Below are 23,984 nucleotides of genomic sequence, written 5' to 3' on the forward strand. Positions count from 1 at the left end.
ATACTTATATATGTCCTACCGGATGAGGTCCCATTTCCATCTTCACTACAAGAAGCAATAGATTTGGTCTCTTTGGGTTATTGGAGCACCATTAGAATCGACAAGAAATTGACGTTGAGATCAACAAAACATAAACTGGTGTTTTTGAGGAGAACAATGATTGGTGTTTTTACAGGATCCAAGTGAGAGCCAAACACCGACTCACACCAGCAATATAATGTCAAATATAGCAACATACTTACATTTCTTCACCCATCATAACAACTTACTTACATTCTTTATGGATTATAGGAATATGTAAACCATAATAACAATATATTTATATTAATTTACCATTGAAACGATTCTTTGTATTTTACATACGATCTTTTATGCAATGAATTTCCTTTTTTGTGTATCACATTTTATTTTGTATTATGAGATATTAAATGTGTGATTTGATTTGAATATTAGTAAATCTAGAAAAATATATATTTTTATAAAAAGTAAAATCATGACATACAAATTGTATGTAGCAAATGTATTTCGTAAATTTACTCAAGACAAATGCATGTCGTCTTTCATTCATGATAGGGCTTATTTTTTTTGTCATCTATTCCCTTTAACGAAAAGCAATGTATGTCATTAGGTTTTTTTTCTAGTAGTGTGGGGGACCTCATGGGTCTACTATTAGGGTTTAAGGGGTGAAATCATAAACCAAACAAGTCATATTCACATTGACTTTGTTGTTATCTACATATTGCAGACTTGCAATTTTGTTCTACATAACATGTTAAGTGTCTTAGTTAACACGAAGAAGTAGGAAGAATGAAATTTAAACTTATGGTTTATGATTAATAGTACATCCAAGTTTAAAATAATAAATTATAAGAGTGTGACCTTAATCATAATAAAAAAAAATAAGAAATATATATGTAACCAGATCAAATGCAATGTAAACACTTATCTAGGAATGATCTCGGATATTGAAATATCATTTACTGAAACTTGAGATGATCTTGGTTTCGACTTTGATATTTTAAGTTTTCCAAAACCATTTTCCCCTGAATTTGAAGAACTGAATTCATTAAGAAGCGGCATTTCAGGATCAATAGTATTGCGCATGAAAAATGCAGGTTCTGATGGTACGGAAAGCGTGATAGAGAAGCTATTAAGCATAAGAACAACTGAAGCCATGGTTGGCCTATCGATAACATTTTCTTGAACACATAATAACCCAATGTGAGTACTTCTAATCACGTCACGTAATGAACCTGATCCTGTTTTCAATGTGGGATCTATTATATCTGCTACTGTCCCATTTCGCCAACTTTTCCATGCCTAAAATAGATCAAAAATATTCTTAACGTTATGATTTCTGCCACTTGTCAATTCTAAAAGTAAAGATATACATAATAAATCCTTTCTGAAGACTAAGAAGTCAAAAAATAATGCAAAATATGTATTTTTTTTCTATTTTTAATGAAATTGTACTTATTATAGATTTTAAATTTTAATTATTTTGTTATTTATCCGCTAATTTTCCATTTCTCACAGATAATATAACTGCATTGATGTGTGTATGTATATATATATATATATATATATATATATATATATATATATATATTGTAATATAGTTGATGAAAAGGTGGATACTTACAAAGCTTAGAAGGTCTTCGACTCTATCTCCATTTCGAAAGCATTGGTTTTTTTGACCTGTTACCATTTCTAGTACTAACACTCCAAAACTAAATACATCTGACTTCACTGAGAATTGTCCATGCATGGCATATTCAGGTGCCATATAACCGCTACAAGAGAGGAATGAATGGGAAAATAATTGAGTTAGTACTTGCATACACATATACAAACACATATAAACATTAATTACTTGAAAAACAACTATTACTTAATGTTTAGTAATAAAACGTAAGCGACCTATTTTCTGATGGAGTTTGAAGTGGAAACAAAAACAAATAGTTCTATAAACTAGGTATGATTAATTTCATATGAAGGAAGTGTACTTACTAGGTTCCAACAATTCGACTAGTGTCACCTTGAGTTTCTTCAGGTTTAAACAGTCTTGCCATCCCAAAATCTGCAATTTTAGGGTTCATTTCTGCATCTAACAGAACATTACTAGCCTTCATATCACGATGAATTATCCTTAAACGAGAATCTTCATGAAGGTATAAAAGTCCCTTGGCAATGCCTTTGATGATCTTGTATCTCTTTTCCCAATCAAGAAGTGTACGTTTAGTTGAATCTACGTATAAGTGCCATCACAAATTAGGGATTATTAACAGTATTCACAACAACAAAATTATAAAACATCAACTCCCATTCATATAAAATTGGTCAAAATTATTATTATATTAACAATATATATAAAATTACCAAATATAAACTGATCAAGACTTGCATTTGGCAAGTACTCGTAAATGAGAAGTCGCTCGCTTCCTTCTATGCTGAAACCAAGCAATCTAACCAAATTACGATGTTGAAGCTTTGCAACTAGCAAAACCTCATTCTTGAATTCCACGTCACCTTGTCCAGAATCCCTTCCTAGCCTCTTTACTGCTACTTCATGTCCATCTTCAAGCTTACCCTAAATTTCAAAAAAGATAGCATATACCAATCTCTAAGTCATATCGACATTCTCATTTTTTAAAAATAATTAGAAGATCGTTTTGGGTATATATACCTTGTAGACTACACCAAATCCACCTCGTCCAAGCTTATTCTCTTCAGAGAAGTCATTGGTTGCTGTTCTCACTATGGTAAAGCTGTACTGCAATGCATGATCAGCGATGCCAATATCCATAGTTTCAACTAGTATTTAGAGGAACAAAAAGTTGAGATAGGATTAGTTTCAACAAGTTAAGGTTGTAGTTATTACTATAACATCTTAAACAAGGGGTATATTATTTTTGTTGCAATAAGTTTTAAGATGTGAAATTGGAACATACTCTCACTATTTTCAGGGGGCGGACGTGGCAATATCATTTTCTTTTTCTTTCTCTTTAATCTTACGAAGATACATATGGAAGCAATTATTATAGCAGTGCCGACTGTTACAAGAACAATTATTATGAGAGTGCGTGTCGTGTCCTTCTTTTTCCCTGCAAAATAGAATGTGTCACCAAACGGTAGTTGTGCTCGAAAGTTCGAAACATATAAATAAAACGTAATAACTGAAACTTTACTAAAAGTAATCAAGTTGATTTTAATAGTCCGAAATAAGTAAGAAGTTTATGATTGAATATATGAAAACTCTTTTTTTCTAAAAACATCCGTAATGATTTATAAAAGGAAAAGCTAACTATACATTATCAATACAAAACAGGTTAAAGCATGGAAGAAATAAGAATATATATATGGAAACTAGCTCTTTTCACCACGATGACATACAAATTATCTTGCTATCACCATGATGTAGTTGTGGAAACTGTATGTGTGCAGTTAGAAAGACTATTAACAGAGAAGAAACAGAAATAGGGTTTGTATGAATTCTTTATAGGTATTGATGGTAGATTTAGGACTATCAAGATCCATATCTTGGCGATGATACAAGTCTAGGATCATTCGTACCACTTGGTTGTAATAATGAACATAAAAGGATATTTTCACATAGAACTAACTAACACTATCACTTGGTTGTAATCATGAACATAAAAGAACATTTTTGTGGTACCAAGAACTAATGAACATTGAGCCAAGATCATTCCAAGAATACACCCATATTACTGTTTTAGATAAAGATTACAACTTGGGCCAAAGACATCCATATAAGGAAGTCAACCATGTAATGGGAAAAAGTGAACTACTACACATCCGATGATATAATTGGTTAAAACTATGATGTGTGCTTCAAGTGAATAGGATATCCACAATGGTTGATGTGAAAAATGAAGAAATGAGGTAGAAACTGATTCAAATATTATAAAAATAGGCGAAAAGCAACACAAACTTACTACACAATATGCAGAATTAGTCAAACACTAATTGGAGATTGATTGATGTTGAGTCAAAATCTAAGATTTGATGATTTAAGTATTTAACATTGCTGCTGATGGCCTCAGTGCATTACTCGAAGACATACATCAGGGTTAAGGTAACTCTTGAGCTACAAGTTTACTCAAAAGGCAAGGGTGCAACGATCATTTTTTCTTTTAGCCAACCCTCCTAAAAAAACTACAATGTTGAGGTTGATGCTAATACCATACAATTGAAGACTACTGATATTTCCTAAATTAATCATATATTTTGGGTATTTATCTTAATAAATTATTCTAGAATGTTGTATTTTAAGATAACTGATATTTAATAGGCTTAAAATTGGATAATTATAGTTTAATTGGAGCTGAGAAGAAAAAGGAAAAGTTTGGGACAAGAATGGAGCTGATGTGGATCAAATTCAAACTTACCATAAAATATGAAATTAGCAACGCAAAGACTAAATATGTCACCGTGAAGAGGCATAACGATTCAAGAACCATAGGGTCAATCATGCATAGCGGCGCGATATTTAAAACCTAGCGTTGTAATTTTTATTTTTTATAAATATGAGAATTTACAAACCTACTTCGGTGTGCAACCATTGGGAATTTCTCCCAAGAGGTTAGAAGGTATTCCAAATGTCTAAAAACCATTTTGGTTCAATTTCAAAGTGGGAAAAGCGCTAGGAGTAAGGACTGAAAAATATCCAGCTAGAAGCATCATGATTTATCTTCAATTCGCTTGATGATCGTGTCTAGTAATCATTTAGTGATGTTTTTCTTTTCTAGTTTGTTGATTATATGGTAAAACCATAGTGTATTCACTAGTTTAGATGTAACCTAATGACTTGGTGTGATTCCATTGTTCGAATATTTGGTTTTATTTAATATATTATGATTGTTTGATCAAATACCTTATGTGTTAAAGTTTTCATTTTTATTATCTATTGCTGAGTTATATATATGATTTAGACAACCAATCAGATTGTATTAACTTGAATATTAATTAGTTTATGAACAATAAACTGGTAGAACTAGTGTTTGACCAAAACCTAGAGTTAGGTGATAAAATCATAAACTTAAATGTGTAAGAGAGCATTTGTGAATCACTTATGATAATAATTGACTTTCATGATCATTGAAGTTAATTCCTAGATTAAATCTCTCATTATACGAAATTAATTATAATTGCTTAGATAGTTAATTGCATGATCCTTGTATTAATTGTCTTTATAATTATACAATTTAGTTAATCTGATCAATATAACTAATACTTTAGAAATCGGTAAATAATAACTAGTATTCACTACAGACAATTGGAACCCACCATATTGTTGGATTAGTGTCTAAGTCCGTAACTATATTTGGTATGTACTTGACCCGAGTGTGCATGGTCCTTTTGGGTTGCCTTCACCAAAGCAACTTGACAAGGTAATTTGATATGAGAGAGAAGATATTATGGTTTATTAATATATTATAAGAATAATATATTAAAGGAGAAATCATATTTATTTAATTAGTATTAGTCATAAATTAATTAGGAATTAATTTGGTGACTAAAAGAGATTAATTAAATTAAAGGGGTATAAACTGTCAAATGTGTGATAGTTGAGTTTTGGGCTGGGAAACCTAATGGACTAAGGGGGAACGAAATTATGATGAGGGATCATCATATTTTCGTCCAAGGGCCTCATTCCAGAAGGTTCCTTGGGCTGCTTGGTGGCTAAGCTATCCATTAGGGTTTAGACTGAAACCCTAGCACCCTACAGTATAAATAGATGCCTATGCTTCAATTTTAGGCCACTTGATTCCAAGGGAAACCCTAGGGCCGAAATTAGCATCCTTCCCTTCTCTCTCTTAATTGCCTTCTTGCTTCAAGGTGTTTGTGAGCCATTAGAGGCACTATAATTGTGGTGCTTGCTTTCAAGAGTTCAAGAGATCAAGGAAACTAGTTGTTATTGCAATATAACAACAAAGGTATGTCTACTACACTTCTATATGATTTTCGAAAATAATAGAAGCATGCCAGGTTTTATTTTGTGTTCATATAGTTGTATGTCTTATAGTGAAAACATAGATCCAATTAGGGTTGCATGCACACATAGGATTGTTTGTATAAAACATATCAGTGGTATCAGAGCCTTTGGTTTTTGTTTTCAATTTGATTTGATACATATTATGAATTTGACAAATTAGGGTTTATGGCAAGTAAACCCTAAGGCTTGGTGTTTTTCGAAAATAGGGTTAAGAAACCCTAGTTGGCGATTTTTTGTAGGGTTCTTAAACCCTTTTTGCCTAGCCTCCAAATTTCGAAATTAGGGTTATGAAACCCTAGGGATTTCGAAAATCCCTTGCCCCCCAAGACAAGATCCCAAAATTTTAGGGATTTGGATAATGCCATCTTTGTGATTATCAACTTAATTGTTTAAACTAGATAATTGAAGATCTTGAATTATCCTTTCCATAAATTTCGAAATCTAGGGGATAAAAAGGATTAGGATAAATTAATTGTTTAATTTTATGATAATCCTTCATGATTTAATAATTTAAATTAATTGTTTAATTTTGATAATTATTAAATCAAAGATTTTTGGTGTTTAAAATTTTAAATTAAATTGTCTAATTTTCGAAAATTTTAAATGCAACAAAGACACTAGTATTTTAAAATGTTTTAAAATACACCCTTATACAATTATGATATTATAAGATTAATTATTATATATATGTATAAGAATAAGCTAGTCTTATCACTAGTAGGCCTCATTCACGAAGCCAGTCTATCAGGTGGGTATAAGGTTGCTGCCTATAAAATGGCGCTTAATGGATGTACACTCACATCTACCGCTTGCTTGACTGGTGGAGGGTCGTTAGCCGAACGGATAGGATAGGGCACTTAATTCCTCATTATAAGTATAATGGAAATATTAAAGTAACTACATTGTTTTACAAATTCCCACTCTTAGTTACTTTAGGGTAAAATGTGAAAATGATGCTATTCCATGGAATTACACTTTGTACCCCTGTCAAACGTTAGTGGAGCGTGCGTGGTTAACCAGCACACTAATTTGGGATTGATATTGGTGACAAAGGGTGGCTCGATGTCTTATCATAGATCAATGGAGCGTGCGTGGCTAACCAGCACATTGATTAGGTGATGAAGACATTGAGTGCACCATGATGATTCGCATGGTTATTCACAAACTTGTTTGCGATCCTCGGCATCCCAGTCGCAAATTTGAAGTGCATATCGAGATTTAAACATGCCATTGAAATGTTCAATGAATCTCAAAAGAAATCTAGGAATTTTCAAATACATTTAAAACTTCACCTCTTTCGTTTTTCATGGTGAAAATTAGTGAATCGTCATTCACTTACCTTCAAATTATTTACTTTTAGATTACGGCATCCCTTTTCTAAGTTGTAAATAATGTTGTTGGATCCTAGCCCTAATTTCTCATGTGGGTGTTTAATTAGGGATTCATTCTAATCAAACTTTGTTCCTTTCTATTTCAGATGTCAAACGCAAACGCAAACAACAACACTTCTGGGTCATTCTCGTTGATGAACCTGTGTCAAAAAGTGACATTTGATGGCTCGAACTTCAACGAGTGGATGAGATACATTCGCATGATAACTCGTTATGAGGACAAAGAATATGTCCTAGACGAGAAGCTTGAAAGGATCAACCCAGAAGAAGCTACTCCTGAAGAGATGGCCGCCTTTGAGGCCCACGAGCGTGATGCAACGAAAGTTCATTGCATCATGTTGGCCACCATGAACCTCGAACTCCAAAAGTCCTATGAGGACATGTATCCATATGAGATGCATCAAGATTTGCTGGACAGGTACCACCAGAGCGCGAGGCAAGAGCGCTATGAGATCATCACCAACATGATCACCGCTAAGATGGGGAGTGGAGAATCCCTAACTGCTCATTTGCAAAGAATGCAAAGATATGTTGATCGTCTTCTCAAACTTAATGTTAAGTTTGATGAGGATTTGGCTATCGACATCATCCTCCACTCCTTGCCTTCCTGCTACAGCCAGTTCAGAATGACCTACCACATGAATAAGGAAGAGGTCACCCTAAGTAAGCTTCAAGGGCTCCTGAGGACAGCTGAGAGCAACCTCAAGGACAAATCTGTTGCATCATCCTCTACTGTAGCTGCTCCTGTGTTGGCAATTGGCCAAGGAAAGGGAAAGAAGAGGAAGGCTCCTTACAAGAGCCACCATAAGGGTAAGACCCAAGATGGTTCTTCTTCTAGTGGGACCAAAGCAGGTTCTGTTAAGCCCTCTTCTGACCCCAAGGAAGCAGAGTGCTTCTATTGCCACCAGAAGGGCCACTGGAAACGAAGCTGCCCTAAATATCTGCAAGATATTAAGGATGGGAAGATAAAACCCACCTTCGCAGGTATGTATTTAATTAAATCTAATAACTCATCATTTGCTACTTCATGGGTTCTTGATACAGGGTGTGGTTACCACATTTGTTCTGATATGCAGGGCCTAAAAAGAAGTAGGGAAGTGGAGCATGGAAGGATAAGCTTGATCATGGGAAACAAGAAGTCTTCACCAGTAACCAAGATCGGAGTTTATTCCTTAGTGTTGAGTAATGGGTTAGGGCTAGATTTAAATAATTGTTGCTATTCGCCAGATATGGCAAGAAACATCATTTCTTTTCATGGTTTGTTTAGACAAGGTTTCAGATATTCATTTGATAATAGTAATGGTTCTATTAATGCTTATTTGAATGGTGTCTTTTATTTCAATGCATTACCTTGTAATGGGATTTATGAATCTGTGTTAATTATTGATAATTTAGGAAATGATGTTTTGAATATTGATTCGTCCACAAGTTTGGACAAAGCATGCTTGTGGCATTGTCGCCTTGGCCATGTGAACAAGAAACGCATAGCCCAACTCCAAAAGGATGGAGTCTTGGAGTCTTTCGACCTTAGGGACGATGACGTGTGTGAGTCTTGTTTACTTGGGAAGATGACCAAGTCACCCTTTACTGGCACATGTGAAAGGGGTGAGGGTGTATTGGATCTCATACACACAGATGTATGTGGACCCTTTAGATCCACCACAAGGGACGCTTGTCGCTTCTACGTGACTTTTACAGACGATTATAGCAGATATGGATATATCTACTTAATCAAGCAAAAGTCAGAAACTTTTGAAAAGTTCAAAGAGTTCAAGAATGAAGTGGAGAATCAGTTGGGCAGGAAAATCAAGATGCTTCGATCTGATCGAGGGGGAGAGTACCTAAGTCTTGAGTTTCACGACTATCTGAAAGAGTGTGGAATAGTTTCACAATTGACGCCTCCTAGAACGCCACAATTGAATGGTGTGGCTGAGAGACGTAATCGAACCTTGTTGGACATGGTTCGCTCTATGATGAGTCATGCTTCGTTACCAATCTCATTCTGGGGGTATGCCTTGGAAACTGCCGCCCATATCCTTAACTTAGTTCCCACCAAGAAGGTTACCAAAACGCCTCACGAGATGTGGACAGGGAAAGCTCCCTCGTTAGCACATATCAAGGTTTGGGGTTGTGAAGCTTTCGTAAGACGAGAGACTCACGACAAGCTAGAACCTCGTAGTGAGAAGTGTTATTTCATCGGCTATCCACAGAAGTCTTTTGGTTATCTCTTCTATAGACCAAATGACAATGTTGTCTTTGTTGCTAGGAGAGGGGTTTTCAGAGAAAGAGAACTCATAAGCCAAGGAGACAGTGGGAGTCAGACTGACCTTGAAGAGCTTCAAGAGTCAGGAGAAGAAGGAACCTCTGACACTGGCATGCAACCTGAGGAGGAAACTCCTGTTGAACCTATTGACCAGTCCTTACCTCTTAGACGTTCAAGTAGAGTTGTTGTTCCACCCCAGTTTTATGGTTTCCATATTACTACTGACGGGGATACGTTTATTAGTGATAGTACACTAGTAAATCTGGACGAACCTAACAGCTACAAGGAAGCCATGGCAGGCCCAGAGTCTGTTAAATGGAAAGAGGCAATGGATAGCGAGATTCAGTCCATGTATGACAACCAAGTTTGGAATTTGGTTGACAATGTGCCAGGTCGTAAGACGGTCGGGTGCAAGTGGATCTTCAAGGAGAAGACAGACATGGATGGGAAAGTGCACACTTATAAAGCGCGATTGGTCGCAAAGGGCTTTACGCAAACTCCTGGAGTTGACTATGATGAGACCTTCTCACCAGTTGCGAAAATAAAGTCTATTAGGGTAATGCTTGCGATAGCTGCGTTTCATGATTATGAAATTTGGCAGATGGACGTAAAAACCGCTTTCCTAAATGGGAAGTTGGCTGAGGATGTTTACATGAATCAGCCAGAGGGTTTTGTCGATGCAAAGCATCCAAATAGAGTGTGCAAGCTTGAGAAATCCATTTATGGATTAAAGCAAGCGTCTCGCAGATGGAATCTTTGTTTTGACGAGAAGGTCAAAGAGTTTGGCTTACTGCGAAATGAATATGAGTCATGTGTATATGTCAAGGCCAGTGGGAGTATAGTGAGCTTCCTCGTATTGTATGTCGATGACATACTACTCATAGGAAACGACATCCCAACATTGCAAGAGGTCAAGTCCTGGCTTGGGAAGTGTTTTGCTATGAAGGACCTCGGAGAGGCTGCGTATATTCTGGGAATAAGGATAGTGAGAGACAGAAGTAAGAGACTGATAGGACTCAGTTAGGATACATACTTGGAAAGGGTACTAAAACGTTTTAGTATGGAAAATTCCAAGAAAGGAGAGTTACCAATCCAATGCAATACCAAACTGAGTAAGACTCAGAGCCCGAGTACAGAGGCAGAAATAGCTGATATGAGCCGAGTACCTTACGCTTCCGCAGTTGGCTCAATTATGTACGCTATGACCTGTACTCGCCCTGATGTGGCTTTCGCTTTGAGCATGGTCAGCAGATATCAAGGGAATCCTGGTAGGGCACATTGGATTGCTGTCAAGAATATTCTTAAGTACCTACGAAGGACTAAGGAATGGTTTCTAGTCCTGGGTGGGAGTGATGACTTAAGGGTGCGAGGGTACAGTGACGCTAGTTTCCAGACAGATCGGGATAATTACCGATCGCAGTCGGGCTGGGTCTTTACCCTGAATGGAGGAGCAGTGACTTGGAAAAGTTCCAAGCAAGAAACCGTAGCTGATTCAACGTGCGAATCAGAGTACATTGCGGCGAGCGAGGCGTCAAAGGAGGCTATATGGTTGAAGAACTTCATTGGAGACCTTGGAGTTGTGCCATCCATAAAAGAGCCCATTGAAATTTTCTGTGATAATGAAGGAGCGGTTGCCTTAACCAAGGAACCAAGGGATCATGGCAGATCTCGTCATATCGACAGGAAATACCATTTTATTAGACATCGAGTAGAAGAGGGACTCCTCGTTGTGAAGAGGGTATCGTCAGAAGATAACCCAGCAGATCCCCTCACGAAGGGACTGAGTAGGGTTAAGCATTTGCAGCACGCTAGGAGCGTAGGGCTGAAGGACGATATTAGTTTAGATTAGATAGGTAGGAAACTTGTAATGGATGATCATGTATTCAACATTTGATGATTAAATAAAGGTGTGTTATTTATAAGAAAGCTTCTATCCTGTGTTGATTATTTATCTATTGTTTCAATTTTGCATGTTTTGACTTCCTGAATAATAAGATTATTCGAACAGTCCACAATCGTTCATATGTTGGAAGTAGATATGAAGGAAGATTGTCATAAATTTGTTTGTAGATTGTCTGAAAAGTTTTAGACATAGCAAAGGTTTGCTGCAAAGTTTATGAGTGCTTATGAGATTTGTATTGAGCATTGGAATAGACCCACACTTGCTGGTATCACTTCATGAATGTTATCACAAGTGATCGCAAGATGATAATATCATATAATCTTTAAACCTAGAGATATGGTTATTGTTTGCTAGTTGATTATACATTGATAATGCGAAAACGCATCAGTAACTTGATGTTATAAAACGCATTATTGTGTGTGGTTTAACTAGTAAATGATAAAGGCATATTAGTCGACGTTTTTTTGTTCCTTTTATTCTATGAGAATAAAAGCGATATCTTGGCCACTTGATGATTTGGTTTGACTTATGTGCCGGGCCCGGTCAGGATGAAGTTGATGTGTTCAATTGAGTTCTATGTCGAACAAATCAGAGATCAAGAAATAAAATGCTAAACAATAAGTATTATTAGCATGATATCTAGAACAGAGGATTATACGATCCCTTATCTGAAGGACAGATTATTGGTCAGAGTTGACAGCGGCTATTGAAAGCTACGATTGCTAATCGGATACGGAAGTCATATGTGAGATGTAGTTACTAGACTTATCCAAGTGGGAGACTGTTGGATTAGTGTCTAAGTCCGTAACTATATTTGGTATGTACTTGACCCGGGTGTGCATGGTCCTTTTGGGTTGCCTTCACCAAAGCAACTTGACAAGGTAATTTGATATGAGAGAGAAGATATTATGGTTTATTAATATATTATAAGAATAATATATTAAAGGAGAAATCATATTTATTTAATTAGTATTAGTCATAAATTAATTAGGAATTAATTTGGTGACTAAAAGAGATTAATTAAATTAAAGGGGTATAAACTGTCAAATGTGTGATAGTTGAGTTTTGGGCTGGGAAACCTAATGGACTAAGGGGGAACGAAATTATGATGAGGGATCATCATATTTTCGTCCAAGGGCCTCATTCCAGAAGGTTCCTTGGGCTGCTTGGTGGCTAAGCTATCCATTAGGGTTTAGACTGAAACCCTAGCACCCTACAGTATAAATAGATGCCTATGCTTCAATTTTAGGCCACTTGATTCCAAGGGAAACCCTAGGGCCGAAATTAGCATCCTTTCCTTCTCTCTTTTAATTGCCTTCTTGCTTCAAGGTGTTTTTGAGCCATTAGAGGCACTACAATTGTGGTGCTTGCTTTCAAGAGTTCAAGAGATCAAGGAAACTAGTTGTTATTGCAATATAACAACAAAGGTATGTCTACTACACTTCTATATGATTTTCGAAAATAATAGAAGCATGCCAGGGTTTATTTTGTGTTCATATAGTTGTATGTCTTATAGTGAAAACATAGATCCAATTAGGGTTGCATGCACACATAGGATTGTTTGTATAAAACATATCACATATCTGAAGGCGAAATCGAATTCTATGTGAAACCATATTTATCTCTAAAACTATTCTCTAGTTTTTGTGTTTGTTTTGTTGAGTTTAATTAAGTTTGGATAAAACCCCTCTTTTACTCTATTCTTTATAGTTTAATTAGAACTTGAATTTATTTGAATTGAATCCCATTCTCCTTGAGATCTACACCTCGTTTTACCAAAAATATACCAATATACTACCAGGTCCGCTACCTATAATGTGTAATAGTTTAGCCACGATAGATTAGGATTTATAAATTTAAAACCTGATAATAATTATATATATAAATACACATCAACTACAACGTCAGCTACCGATGAGAAGCTCACGTTCTGGTTCTACGTCGACATTAAGCGTCATTGCTACGATGTGTATTACGGTGCGTGCGCACACTGGGGATTGGTACTACATCGATTAGTCAAAAAATGGTTAGTTTTCAAAAGGAGTGTATACAATGATAATTTTAATAGAATCATTACGATATTATGTCAACTCACTGCGAGTTTTATAGGATGCCTTTATTCTAAAGAGCATTTCCCATCCTCTCCTTTAAATACCCATTCTAAAAATTTCTCAAAACCCGTACGCTTTAAAAAAACCCTACACTCTCATCTTGCTCCAAAGAACTTGTTGGAACCCTAAATCTCTCTCTCAAATGGATCCATTGTTCTCTTTCGTTCCCACTAACGTTATGATTTCTTCTCCAAATGCTTTGATTCTTCCGATCACCATCCAAGCATGAAATGTTACTGCCAACTTCAACATTCCAAATACTTTCAAGAACCAAGGGTATGAACCCTTTGTATAACTTTTGAAGTCGTAACCTTTAGCGACTTCTCTCTCTAGCCTACTGACTTCACTCTTCTCTGCTGTTATATGTGACTTTTTGTACACCTCTATGTATGTTGAGGAATCTCAATATCTGATTAGTATTGTCTCCAAAAGGGAACTCCAAGTAAGTATCAAGGACATCATTCTTCACAATGCTCTATAATACTAGTTCAAGAAGAGTGGTATTGTGACATCCCCTATTTTCTAGAACCAAATTTTGTTCTTTACGCTTTTAAAATCCATATCATATTTATTTGCGGAAAATACCAGTACATTAAAACATGTTGAGTACAAATGATTGTATCAAAATAATAAAAACTCTAAGGAATTCATAATCGATGCACAACATATGTAACAGCGTAAAGACCTAACGATGCTGAACACTATTGTAGACGTTCTCTTCAGTCACTCAGTATCCTCTTCAAGTCTTTAGCAGTCTTATCACCGCTACATGCGATGCATATAAATTGAGTGGTTCAGGTTGGCAAACCTGGTGAGTTGCATAGGGTTTTCAATCCCACAATGTTTTAGTGATAATAAATCATATATCTCAGACCTGCAAAACCAACAATCATCAACAATACAGATATATCTCATATCTATATAACAGTTTATCCCATCCCATCAATCCTCACATACCGATCCTATGCAATGATCTTGATGAGATCTATCCTGAGGGACCGCTGTAGACAATGAGTTAACTATACTGCTTCGGGGATTCCTTGGCAGTATGCGTAAGTCAATAAAGGCAACAATGAGAGGATGGAGTACATCAAATGAATGCACAGTTCATTAACATCTACGAGAATAATTACCGACTAATATTCCATATCAAGTGGACATCATCTTACTCTGGCAAATGACTCAAACATGCCTGCTAATGGTCTGGTGCAGACTCACCCTTTCCAGCTGTCTGGATGACATACTTGCTGATGGTCTGTTACAGACTCACCCTTTCCGGTTGTCTAAAAAGAAAAGGATGGGGAATACTAATATGGTAATCATGTACATAAAATGTACCCCACCAAACATCAATATCACAGAAAAAATTTATACTCTCCATTCCCATGTCACACACATCCTTAATCTGATACAACCCCATCTTCAAACTGAATTGAACTAAACATTTCTTTTGGGTCTTAGTCTATAACTAGACCAGATTATAATATCCGTAATCATCCTCCATCACAAATTTTCCTATCTATGTAATATCTTTACAATACATGGTATAACTAACACTCTTTCAGCTTAACTCGAACTACATGTGTTTAGGCAAACCTTATTTTTCAACTAGACTAGCTCACTATTCATCATTAATATAGTATTCACAACAACATCCCAATATAGAGTATGACTACACTGTTACCCAAATTAATTGGATCTAAACATCCTTTGTACGACTTAGTTTAGAAATCAGACTAGACTACAATCTCTGCCATCATCTTCCAATACCAACTCTATTTAGGCAACAATATCCTAATTTAGTGTATTCATTTAATACAGAGTATAAGGTACTAATATACATTTATCTTCTCAGTAATAATACTTTTATTATTATTATCATGTAAAAATATCATATATACATATTAACAAATATAGAACCATATTTGGTTTGAACAAAATATACCATCCAATAAACATCTAACACATGTTCCAGTCAATAAGCATATAATTCACATATAAAGTTTTAATAGATATTGAATACTTTTAATAAATACTTGTATTAAAATCATGTTTATGAAAGTAACTATGCACTCACCTGATTGAGGTGGAAAGTCCACGGGAAAGCAAGCTCCTCGGCTAATACTTCAACTATCCCTTAACATCCTAAATACGAATAGTACTATACTTCAATATACGTTCGTATTTATAAGCTTTACAAATTATTTTTGTATGCTTCAGTAAACCCAAAAAAATACTTCAAGCTCTATCAAATAAGGAGCAACCAGGTAAGATCATATCGGAGGTAGGATCGTTTGGTATATATATAACATATACTGCTTGGAAACTCCACTTTAAACACCTCACTAGATCTAGCCTAGACATCACTCCCGTAAGTAGATCAATCACTATTATGACTTGGAATCACTAATAAATCTTATTCTTAAATTCATAATAATGACTAAGGGTGTGCATAAAATCGCACAAACCACATAAACCGCCTGCACCATACCACACCACACCGCATAATGCGGTTAAGAACATTTGTGGTTTTTAGTTACAAAATCGCAATTCAAACCGCACAGCACCACATAGTCAATATTATATATATATATATATATATATATATATATATATATATTAATGATCAAAATATCAAAAACCTATCATTGTCTAAGAATTATATGTATTATACATATGTTTGTGGAACTCCTTAATAAAAAACACATAATTACTAAATTTTCTTAATACTATCTAGATATGTAAATGTCAAAATTTAGATAGTAGCTATTTGTTGATATTCACAAAAGGAAAATATCCAAAAGGAACTAAATCTAAAGGGAAATAATTATCAAACCGTATTTTAAGAACATAATTTACATTTTAAGAACTTAACACATATAGTCTAATGTATCTAAAAGTAAATCAGAGAATATTAAAAGATTATTATCAAACCGCATCAAAACCGGCCGCACCACATCAAACCGTACCGCACCACACAATGCGGTTTAGAACATTCACGGTGTGGTCTGCGATTTCTGAAAATCTCAAACCACACATTCGATGCAGTTTGTGGTTTTGACTCTAAACCGCACCAAACTGCACCACACACACCCCTAATAACGAATATGAATATAAATATAAGATACACTTAAAGCATAATAAGTGTAGCTTAACTTATAGAGTTTCTAGCGAAAAGTCTGAAAAGTTCGTAGGCAGAACTTCAACTCCAAATACTTCTTTTCATCGGGCCTTCTGATGTTCAAGAGCTTCGCTACTAATACTTAAAAACTCCTAAGGTTGGGCCTCAGGTTGCAAGAATTTGAGAGAGTTTAGAGAGGAAATTGTGTGAAAAATGAGAAATTTTCGAGCACTTTTATAGGCATGAAGTGCGCCGCGCTTTGTTAGGGCGCACCGCACCCAAACGACGTCTCTATCCTTTTGAGGTGCCATGTGTATGTCAGTCATTGGGCTAAATTAATTGGTTGGTTAGAAGATCCAACCTCAGTTTCTCCACGTGGCGCGCTCTTGGGCCGCCATGTTACCATACACATGTATTTTCACGATTTTTGAAAAATCATATCTCACTCATATGAGCTCTATTTTCGACATTTTTTATATCCACGCGTAGGTAATTTCGAGTACTACAATTTACTGTAGATCTCAATATCTAATTCTCACTTTATTTTAAATTAATATTTTATAGAGATTACACTGTTAAAATCCGTGCAAAAATCATAACTCCTTCATAGGAACTTTGTTCTCGACTGTCTTTATATGGAGAAATCAAGATTTACGAGATATTCATCTCTGGTTAAAATTGTTTTTTCTAACAATCATCCGATTTTAGTTTCGATTTCTATGTCACATACAGTTTGGACGTGAAACTTCAAAAAATCATAACTTCCTCATACGAAGTCAGATTTAAGTGTTCTTTATATGCATGCTTTCGGAATTACGATTACTATGACTTTCATTTAGATCACTTAGGCTAATAAGAAACCTATCTCCGATTCATATTTTACGACACACTTTTCCGTATAGGGATGAACGTGAAACTTCGAATAATCACAACTTCTTCATACAAAGTCAGATTTGGGCATTCTTTATACCCACTGAATTGTCATCGCGACTACTACAACTTTCATCAAGACCATTTTTCATAAATAGTCTTTTATTTTTAAACATTTATTTTATGTAATTCGTTAAATTTATAATAATAATATTTTATACAAATATTATAAGCCGATAATATTTGCCCATAAAACATGTACGCAATATATAAATATCATTTATATAATTTATAAATCCTTAAAATGTCTAGACCAAATTTGGGGGCGTTATAGGTATCCCTTGCGTGATGATGAGGTATGCACAATAGTGTTTCCTCAATTGGGATACAATGTACAATTTCAAGGCATACGAGATGGAAATTGTATTATATTGAGACAATGTTTCCATCCTTCCTGGAAATATCTCACTGGTATCATTACCAAATGCCTCAATCACAAAACTGGTAGCCTAGATCAACCGAACCCTTATGAGATGCAAATCCTTAACTGCTATGGTGCTAGGAAGAGATATTGCTTTTTCCCAACTTATTTTTGATTGTTTCGTAGGACTTGTACAAAAATATGGAAACATGCAATCAGTTGTGCCCTATCCTAGGTTCCTATATCTGGATCTAGAAAATACCCTTGGAACAATGAACTATATTACTATGACTAATCCGTCAATAGTACCTATGCTTATTAGCTCAAAGATCTTTTAGAATGCTCCTACCCCCAACGACCCTCTAATCACTCCACCAATACAACATTAGATTGATAATCGACACACGATCATATGTTGTAGCACCGACACACGATGAAGTCGACCCAATCCAACAAGGGTCAAATCGTGCTGCTGAAGAAGAAAAAGAAGTTCCACTAGTTTTATCTGACGTTGTCGATAATCAATTTGCTTAAAATCTACCCCTAAACTAACATATCATTTTTCAATCATATTCTTTATCTTAAGCAATGGATAAATTTCACTCCTCTGCTCAGATTGTAAAGTCCTCAGGGACATCTTCTCCTTCTATTCAATCTTTGGGATCAAGACCCAAAAATTCTCTTCTTTTTACTAGGGATAATGTTGTGTCAACACCAATATAACCTAATCAACCCCAATCCATGCCATTGTTAGGCATCCCTATTAGTCAACTTCATAATTCCCATCCTAACTGCAACTTGAGATGACTCACAACAAGCATCATCAAACTACTAAGCTACCAAATCATATACATTCAACTTCCAAAATTATCCAAAATACAAAGTCAACCAGATCTATAAAGCTATATCTCATCGTCAAAATACAGAGCCCTTTATTGAATTTGCACCATCACTAGCTACACATCATGCTAATGAAATATTTCAACGGGTTACTCCATCCAATCCCTAAGCTCTACTTTTTACAATGGGGGTGAGACTTTTTCAAGGGACCATATACTTTCAAGCAAACACCATCAATAACATTGTCCCATATTCTTGATGTCATCTCTACATTATCCACAACAGTTACCATAAACTTGTAAACCTCGTCCACAAAGGCTGACACCTCTATTACCAACTTTCCCACCAAGATCACTCATATTAATACAAAGTTGGCTGCCATCAAAGCTATCTTGGTAAATCAAGTGTCATTCACTCCCTTAGTTACAACTCATACTACTTTAGTTCCAAATATCCCAACTCATGCTGCTCTAGCTTCTCCAGCTCAAGCGACTACATCTTCGACTTCTATTCCTCAAGATGATCATGATATATGTATGTGTGTGTGTGTGTGTGTATATATATATATATATATATATATATATATATATCACCAAAAATAATTGATTTGATGCTTAGGATAAGAAAGTGTTGATTGTTGTATCTCGAATATATATATATATATATATATATATATATATATATATATATATATATATATATATATATAGTATGTGTGTATATGCATAAGCATATACATATACATGATTCACACCATGATATTTTTTGTTTTCTTGTATCATGTCATTCATAAATGGGAAACAAAAACAATGCTAATTGAAAATATATAAGAAAGAAACAGTAGTTTGGGGATAGGGGATGGTCAGGCCCGAGCTAATAGGTAGGGCAAGTTGGGCGACGAACTAAGGTCCTGTAATTATTTAGGGCCCCAAATTTGTTTATGTTAGTGTTTATATTAGTTATACTATATATTATGCTTCTTAAAATGTTTAAATCCATCTTCCATATTACTTGGTAAAGCGCTTGGTTTGGGCCACAATCTAGTAGGGTTCAAATATAAGTGTCTACTTTTTTTCTTTCTTGTTCAAATAGATGTCATTTGGTTTATTTATAAGTTTATTTATGAACAAAAGCATAACACTCATTTAGTGTGGATGGATATGTTCTTTTCCCTCCCTAAAAATGGTATGAGTTCAAACCTAGAGTTGTTAATTATTTGGATAAAACCGAATTGTCTAATTGAACAATTTGGTTCGGATATTCAGATTCTTGGATTGGTTTTCAACAAAACTGAATTATTATTTTAGATTTCAGGTTGGTTTTGGTTTATAAGATAAGAATCAAATAGTCCAAAAACCGAATAACAATTTCTTATTTATTTACTTTTAATATATATTCATTATAATTTTGTTAAATTTATTAATTTATTTTTTCAGATAGATTCAAAAAGTTCTACTTAATAAAAAAATCTTAATATGCGTTTTCGCTCAAAAGTTTTTTATATATAAAATATTAAACTATAATATAATTTTTAGTGGTTGTTAATAAGTTTTAAACCACAACTAAATAATGTGTTTTTTTATGTTATAAAGTTCACTAATATTCTAATTATATGTGATTTTAAAATGTTTCGATTTTTTAAAATTGAATTATAAAAACAGATCCAACCGAATTGTAATTTGCTTAGATCAAATTGAATTTGAATATAGTTTGAATTTTAAATCCATAGTTTGAAACCCAAAATCAATTTGGATTCATTTGATTGGATTAGATACATCCAAACCGACACCCCTATTCAAACCTTAACGTTGATAAATTATTTTTGTTATCTTTCTTTTTTTGTTAAACTAACTTAAATACTTTGGAACTTATTTTCTATATAAACCTTTTTTTATATAAAATAATAACATGGTCTCCTCTTGTTGTTATAAAATTATTATTATTATTATTATTATTATTATTATTATTATTATTATTATTTTAACAGCTAAACTTCAATTAAAACAACTAAAAGTTGGAATTACATGGTACAATACAATGGGTTTTCAACCCAAAAGTTCCAAATCAAATTCCTACCCCATTTTGCTTTACTCCTAATCCATAAAAAAGTCAAAGCATTGACATCATAAGCAAAAGCTAACAGACTCTTGACCTTAGTATTGGTGTTGAAGATCACGTCATTCCTATAATTCCATATATATAGTCCATAAAAATGCTCTAATTATTTGGTAGTTATAAATATATATAACATTTTAGAAAATTATGTGAAGCTTAAGGGTTGTTTTTTGTTTGTTTTTTTGTTCCTGTGCGGAACCTTAAATATGCTTAGAACGACTTTGGGTACGGTGGACTAAGGTCATCACTATTAACAAAAATAATTTTTGTTGTTAAGAAGATAGTAATATTTTCAATCTTAATATAATTTCAGTAATCTTATTGGGGTCCTAGCAAAGATGTATGTTATTATGTTTTTAAAGGGTAAGTTAACTAACTCTTTGTACTTGTGTATTTACAAAACAAATATCCCACTTAATCACTTATGTCATTATGTATCCATTTGACAACGTTAAATGTGTTATGTGTCAACGACATGTTGATATTTGGTTACATGTATTTTTAATGAGATTTAAATATTATTATTTACAATTGTTGACTTGTTGTACATAAAAGATCAAGCCCGATAAGTGTACATTTTTCTAATGGAGTCAACATTAATTGTCGTACAACTTATCATATCTGATAGTATGATCATTTAATTAGATCGAAGTAAGGAAAAGTAGAGATCCATGCAGCAAATTATATGTATATATAAAACCTAAGTGGAAGTTGCTTTTTAGTAGGCAACGAAACTGATTAAAATTTATAAGAAATTAACTAACACACACACATATATATATATATATATATATATATATATATATATATATATATATATATATATATATATATATATATATATATATATACCAATGGTTTTGATATAGAAAATAATAAATATATGCGATTCAAATTCAGGATCATTTGAAATCAAGTCCATAAGATCTTTCATGAATGAAGAGGACAATGAGATGGCATGCATGTAATCGTTTAACATGTACATTTCATCTGGACAATGTCAACAAAACTTACATGTTAAATTGGTCCACAAGTTAACATGTCACCTTTCTGTAAAAGGATAATGACTTGATATTTATATTAAAAATGGATAATCTAAGTGATATAAATAAATAAATAAAAACATGTTATATATTGTGTGACCAATGAGTAAATGGATTTTCTTCTCTTAATAATTATAATAAATATAGTTTGATGCAATTTTTGTAACATGTTATTAAAAAAAAAAGGAAAAGAAAAAAAATAACATAATCACGGCATTTGTATGGTCCATTACAAGGTGTTAGAGATTATATTAAATATAATGATTTAATGTACAGCACAAACTTTTAATGCATATTTTAAAGCTTTGCGTATTAGTCTTTAATATTAGGCAGACAAAGACGTGTGTAAATATTTGAATATTTCTCGCCATTGTGCTTTTATTAGGTCAAAGTCAACTGATTTTGTTTGAACTTTGAAGTTTATAATGAAAAGACTATTCATACCCGGTGGCGGTGGCGGCAAATTCTGTGGTTGTGGTGGCGAAGATGGTTGTGGGGGGATGGCTGGAGTAGTTGCATTAAAAAACCGACTTGTATCATACCTGAAATTACACATAGGTAGTAAAATTCTCCCCCCTACTCTCCCATTAAACCAAATCCCGATGCGATTAATGGCACCCTCCAAACAATCATTACATTGGATCTCTGTTAAGTCTGGTGTACACTGCACAAGCCCATAGATCGTTGTGAAAGCAGGCCCCGACGTGTTTCCGCTGGCAAACTTCAGTAACGGACCACCGGAAGCCGCCCTGGTTCTCAGGCCATCCATTAATGGTCTAAGGGCACTATTGAACTCTTCAATATTTGACGCGTTATTAGGCTCAGCCGAAAACACATAAAACCTTATCGCAGTGCTTCCCAATATTGTCGCATTGGAGTACTTCAACAAACAGTTGTCGTAGTATCCTATTGCTTCCTTTTGATTAGGGCAGATATCTCGCAACTTAACAACGGAGTCATTCAGACAGCTGCGACAAACAGCTGGATTGACGTCGCCTCTACAAAGGGCGACTGAGTTAACTCTGTCGTTGCCTTCTCCAGTGGAACGGTTGAAGAAACCGAAGCCGGAGTTGGTGGTGGGGAGGACGGTGAGGGTGGTGTCGAGATTTCTTTGGTATGTACTGTTTACTGTATAGTTAGCAGCACTATCGCAGAAATAGGAAATGAAATCGGGTTGAGCTAAGGTGATGGTAGTGATAAAGTATATGAAAATAAAAGAGAACGAAAAGAGGAGTTTTCCGGCGAGTATCAACATGTTTTGTTGTGGTGGAGGAGGGAGGAGAGGGGAGGGGATATAAATAGTTGTGTCATAAAAGGTTCGAAACTAATCTCTGTTGACTGAGTCGAAACTCAAACAGTTCCGCACCACAGCATTCCATTTATGGAAATTTCCTTACGTTTCCTTTTGGAGTTACAAAATTTTATACTTCCTCGGTTTAGTTGTTTCATTTTAGAAAAAGGAAAACTTAAAATACCCAAATTTCAATTTGTTCCATTAAATCCATATTTGATTAGAACAAGCGTTTATAGCATCAATTTTTTTTTAAACAAAATTCTAGGAAAGCAAAGTTTTGTCAAACAAAGACAGATGATGAAGTTTGGGACCGGATACTTGAAAGGTTGATCCATGAAAAGGACAAGAGGACCAAAGTCCAAGGTAAGAAAAAAGGTGGGAGTTTTGTGATACCTACAACATCACTCGTAGGGCTTAGTTGATCTCTCCCCTTTCACTTTCAATCCTGCCAACTCTAAACACATGGAAATGGAACCTCCCATCCCACACACTTTGTTACAAGTATATAAGCACAAGTACAAAGAATGTTTAGAGGGTTGATCAAGGGTGGCTCAACCGGTTTCGGGGCTTTAAGCGAACCAAAAATTTGGGTCCTT

At 34.7% G+C, this 23,984-nt stretch overlaps 1 protein-coding gene across 1 annotated transcript; it reads right to left on the reverse strand.

Moving 5' to 3' along the window:
- Positions 1 to 785: 785 nt before the first annotated feature.
- LOC145107249 (cysteine-rich receptor-like protein kinase 10) lies at positions 786 to 23,467 on the reverse strand. Its single transcript, XM_079044092.1, has 7 exons — positions 22,539 to 23,467; positions 2,952 to 3,104; positions 2,687 to 2,814; positions 2,380 to 2,590; positions 2,011 to 2,248; positions 1,643 to 1,793; positions 786 to 1,320 (listed from the first exon to the last, which is right to left on the reverse strand). Exons 1-7 carry the CDS (start codon positions 23,347 to 23,349, stop codon positions 943 to 945), a joined length of 2,070 nt encoding a protein of 689 aa, XP_078900218.1. The 5' UTR covers positions 23,350 to 23,467; the 3' UTR covers positions 786 to 942.
- Between the last annotated feature and the right edge of the window lie 517 nt (positions 23,468 to 23,984).

The sequence above is a fragment of the Lactuca virosa genome, chromosome 4 (assembly GCF_052849685.1).
Source record: "Lactuca virosa cultivar CGN04683 chromosome 4, Lactuca_virosa_CGN04683_v6, whole genome shotgun sequence".
NCBI classification, from domain to species: Eukaryota; Viridiplantae; Streptophyta; class Magnoliopsida; order Asterales; family Asteraceae; genus Lactuca; species Lactuca virosa.

Excerpts from the sequence above, each read along its gene's own strand:
- LOC145107249 (XM_079044092.1), bottom strand. The coding sequence starts at position 23,349 with ATGTTGATACTCGCCGGAAAACTCCTCTTTTCGTTCTCTTTTATTTTC. Across the intron at positions 2,815-2,951 it reads GCCCCCTGAAAATAGTGAGA|TTGAAACTATGGATATTGGC; the intron begins GTATGTTCCAAT and ends TCTAAATACTAG. Across the intron at positions 2,249-2,379 it reads TCTTGATCAGTTTATATTTG|ATTCAACTAAACGTACACTT; the intron begins GTAATTTTATAT and ends ACTTATACGTAG.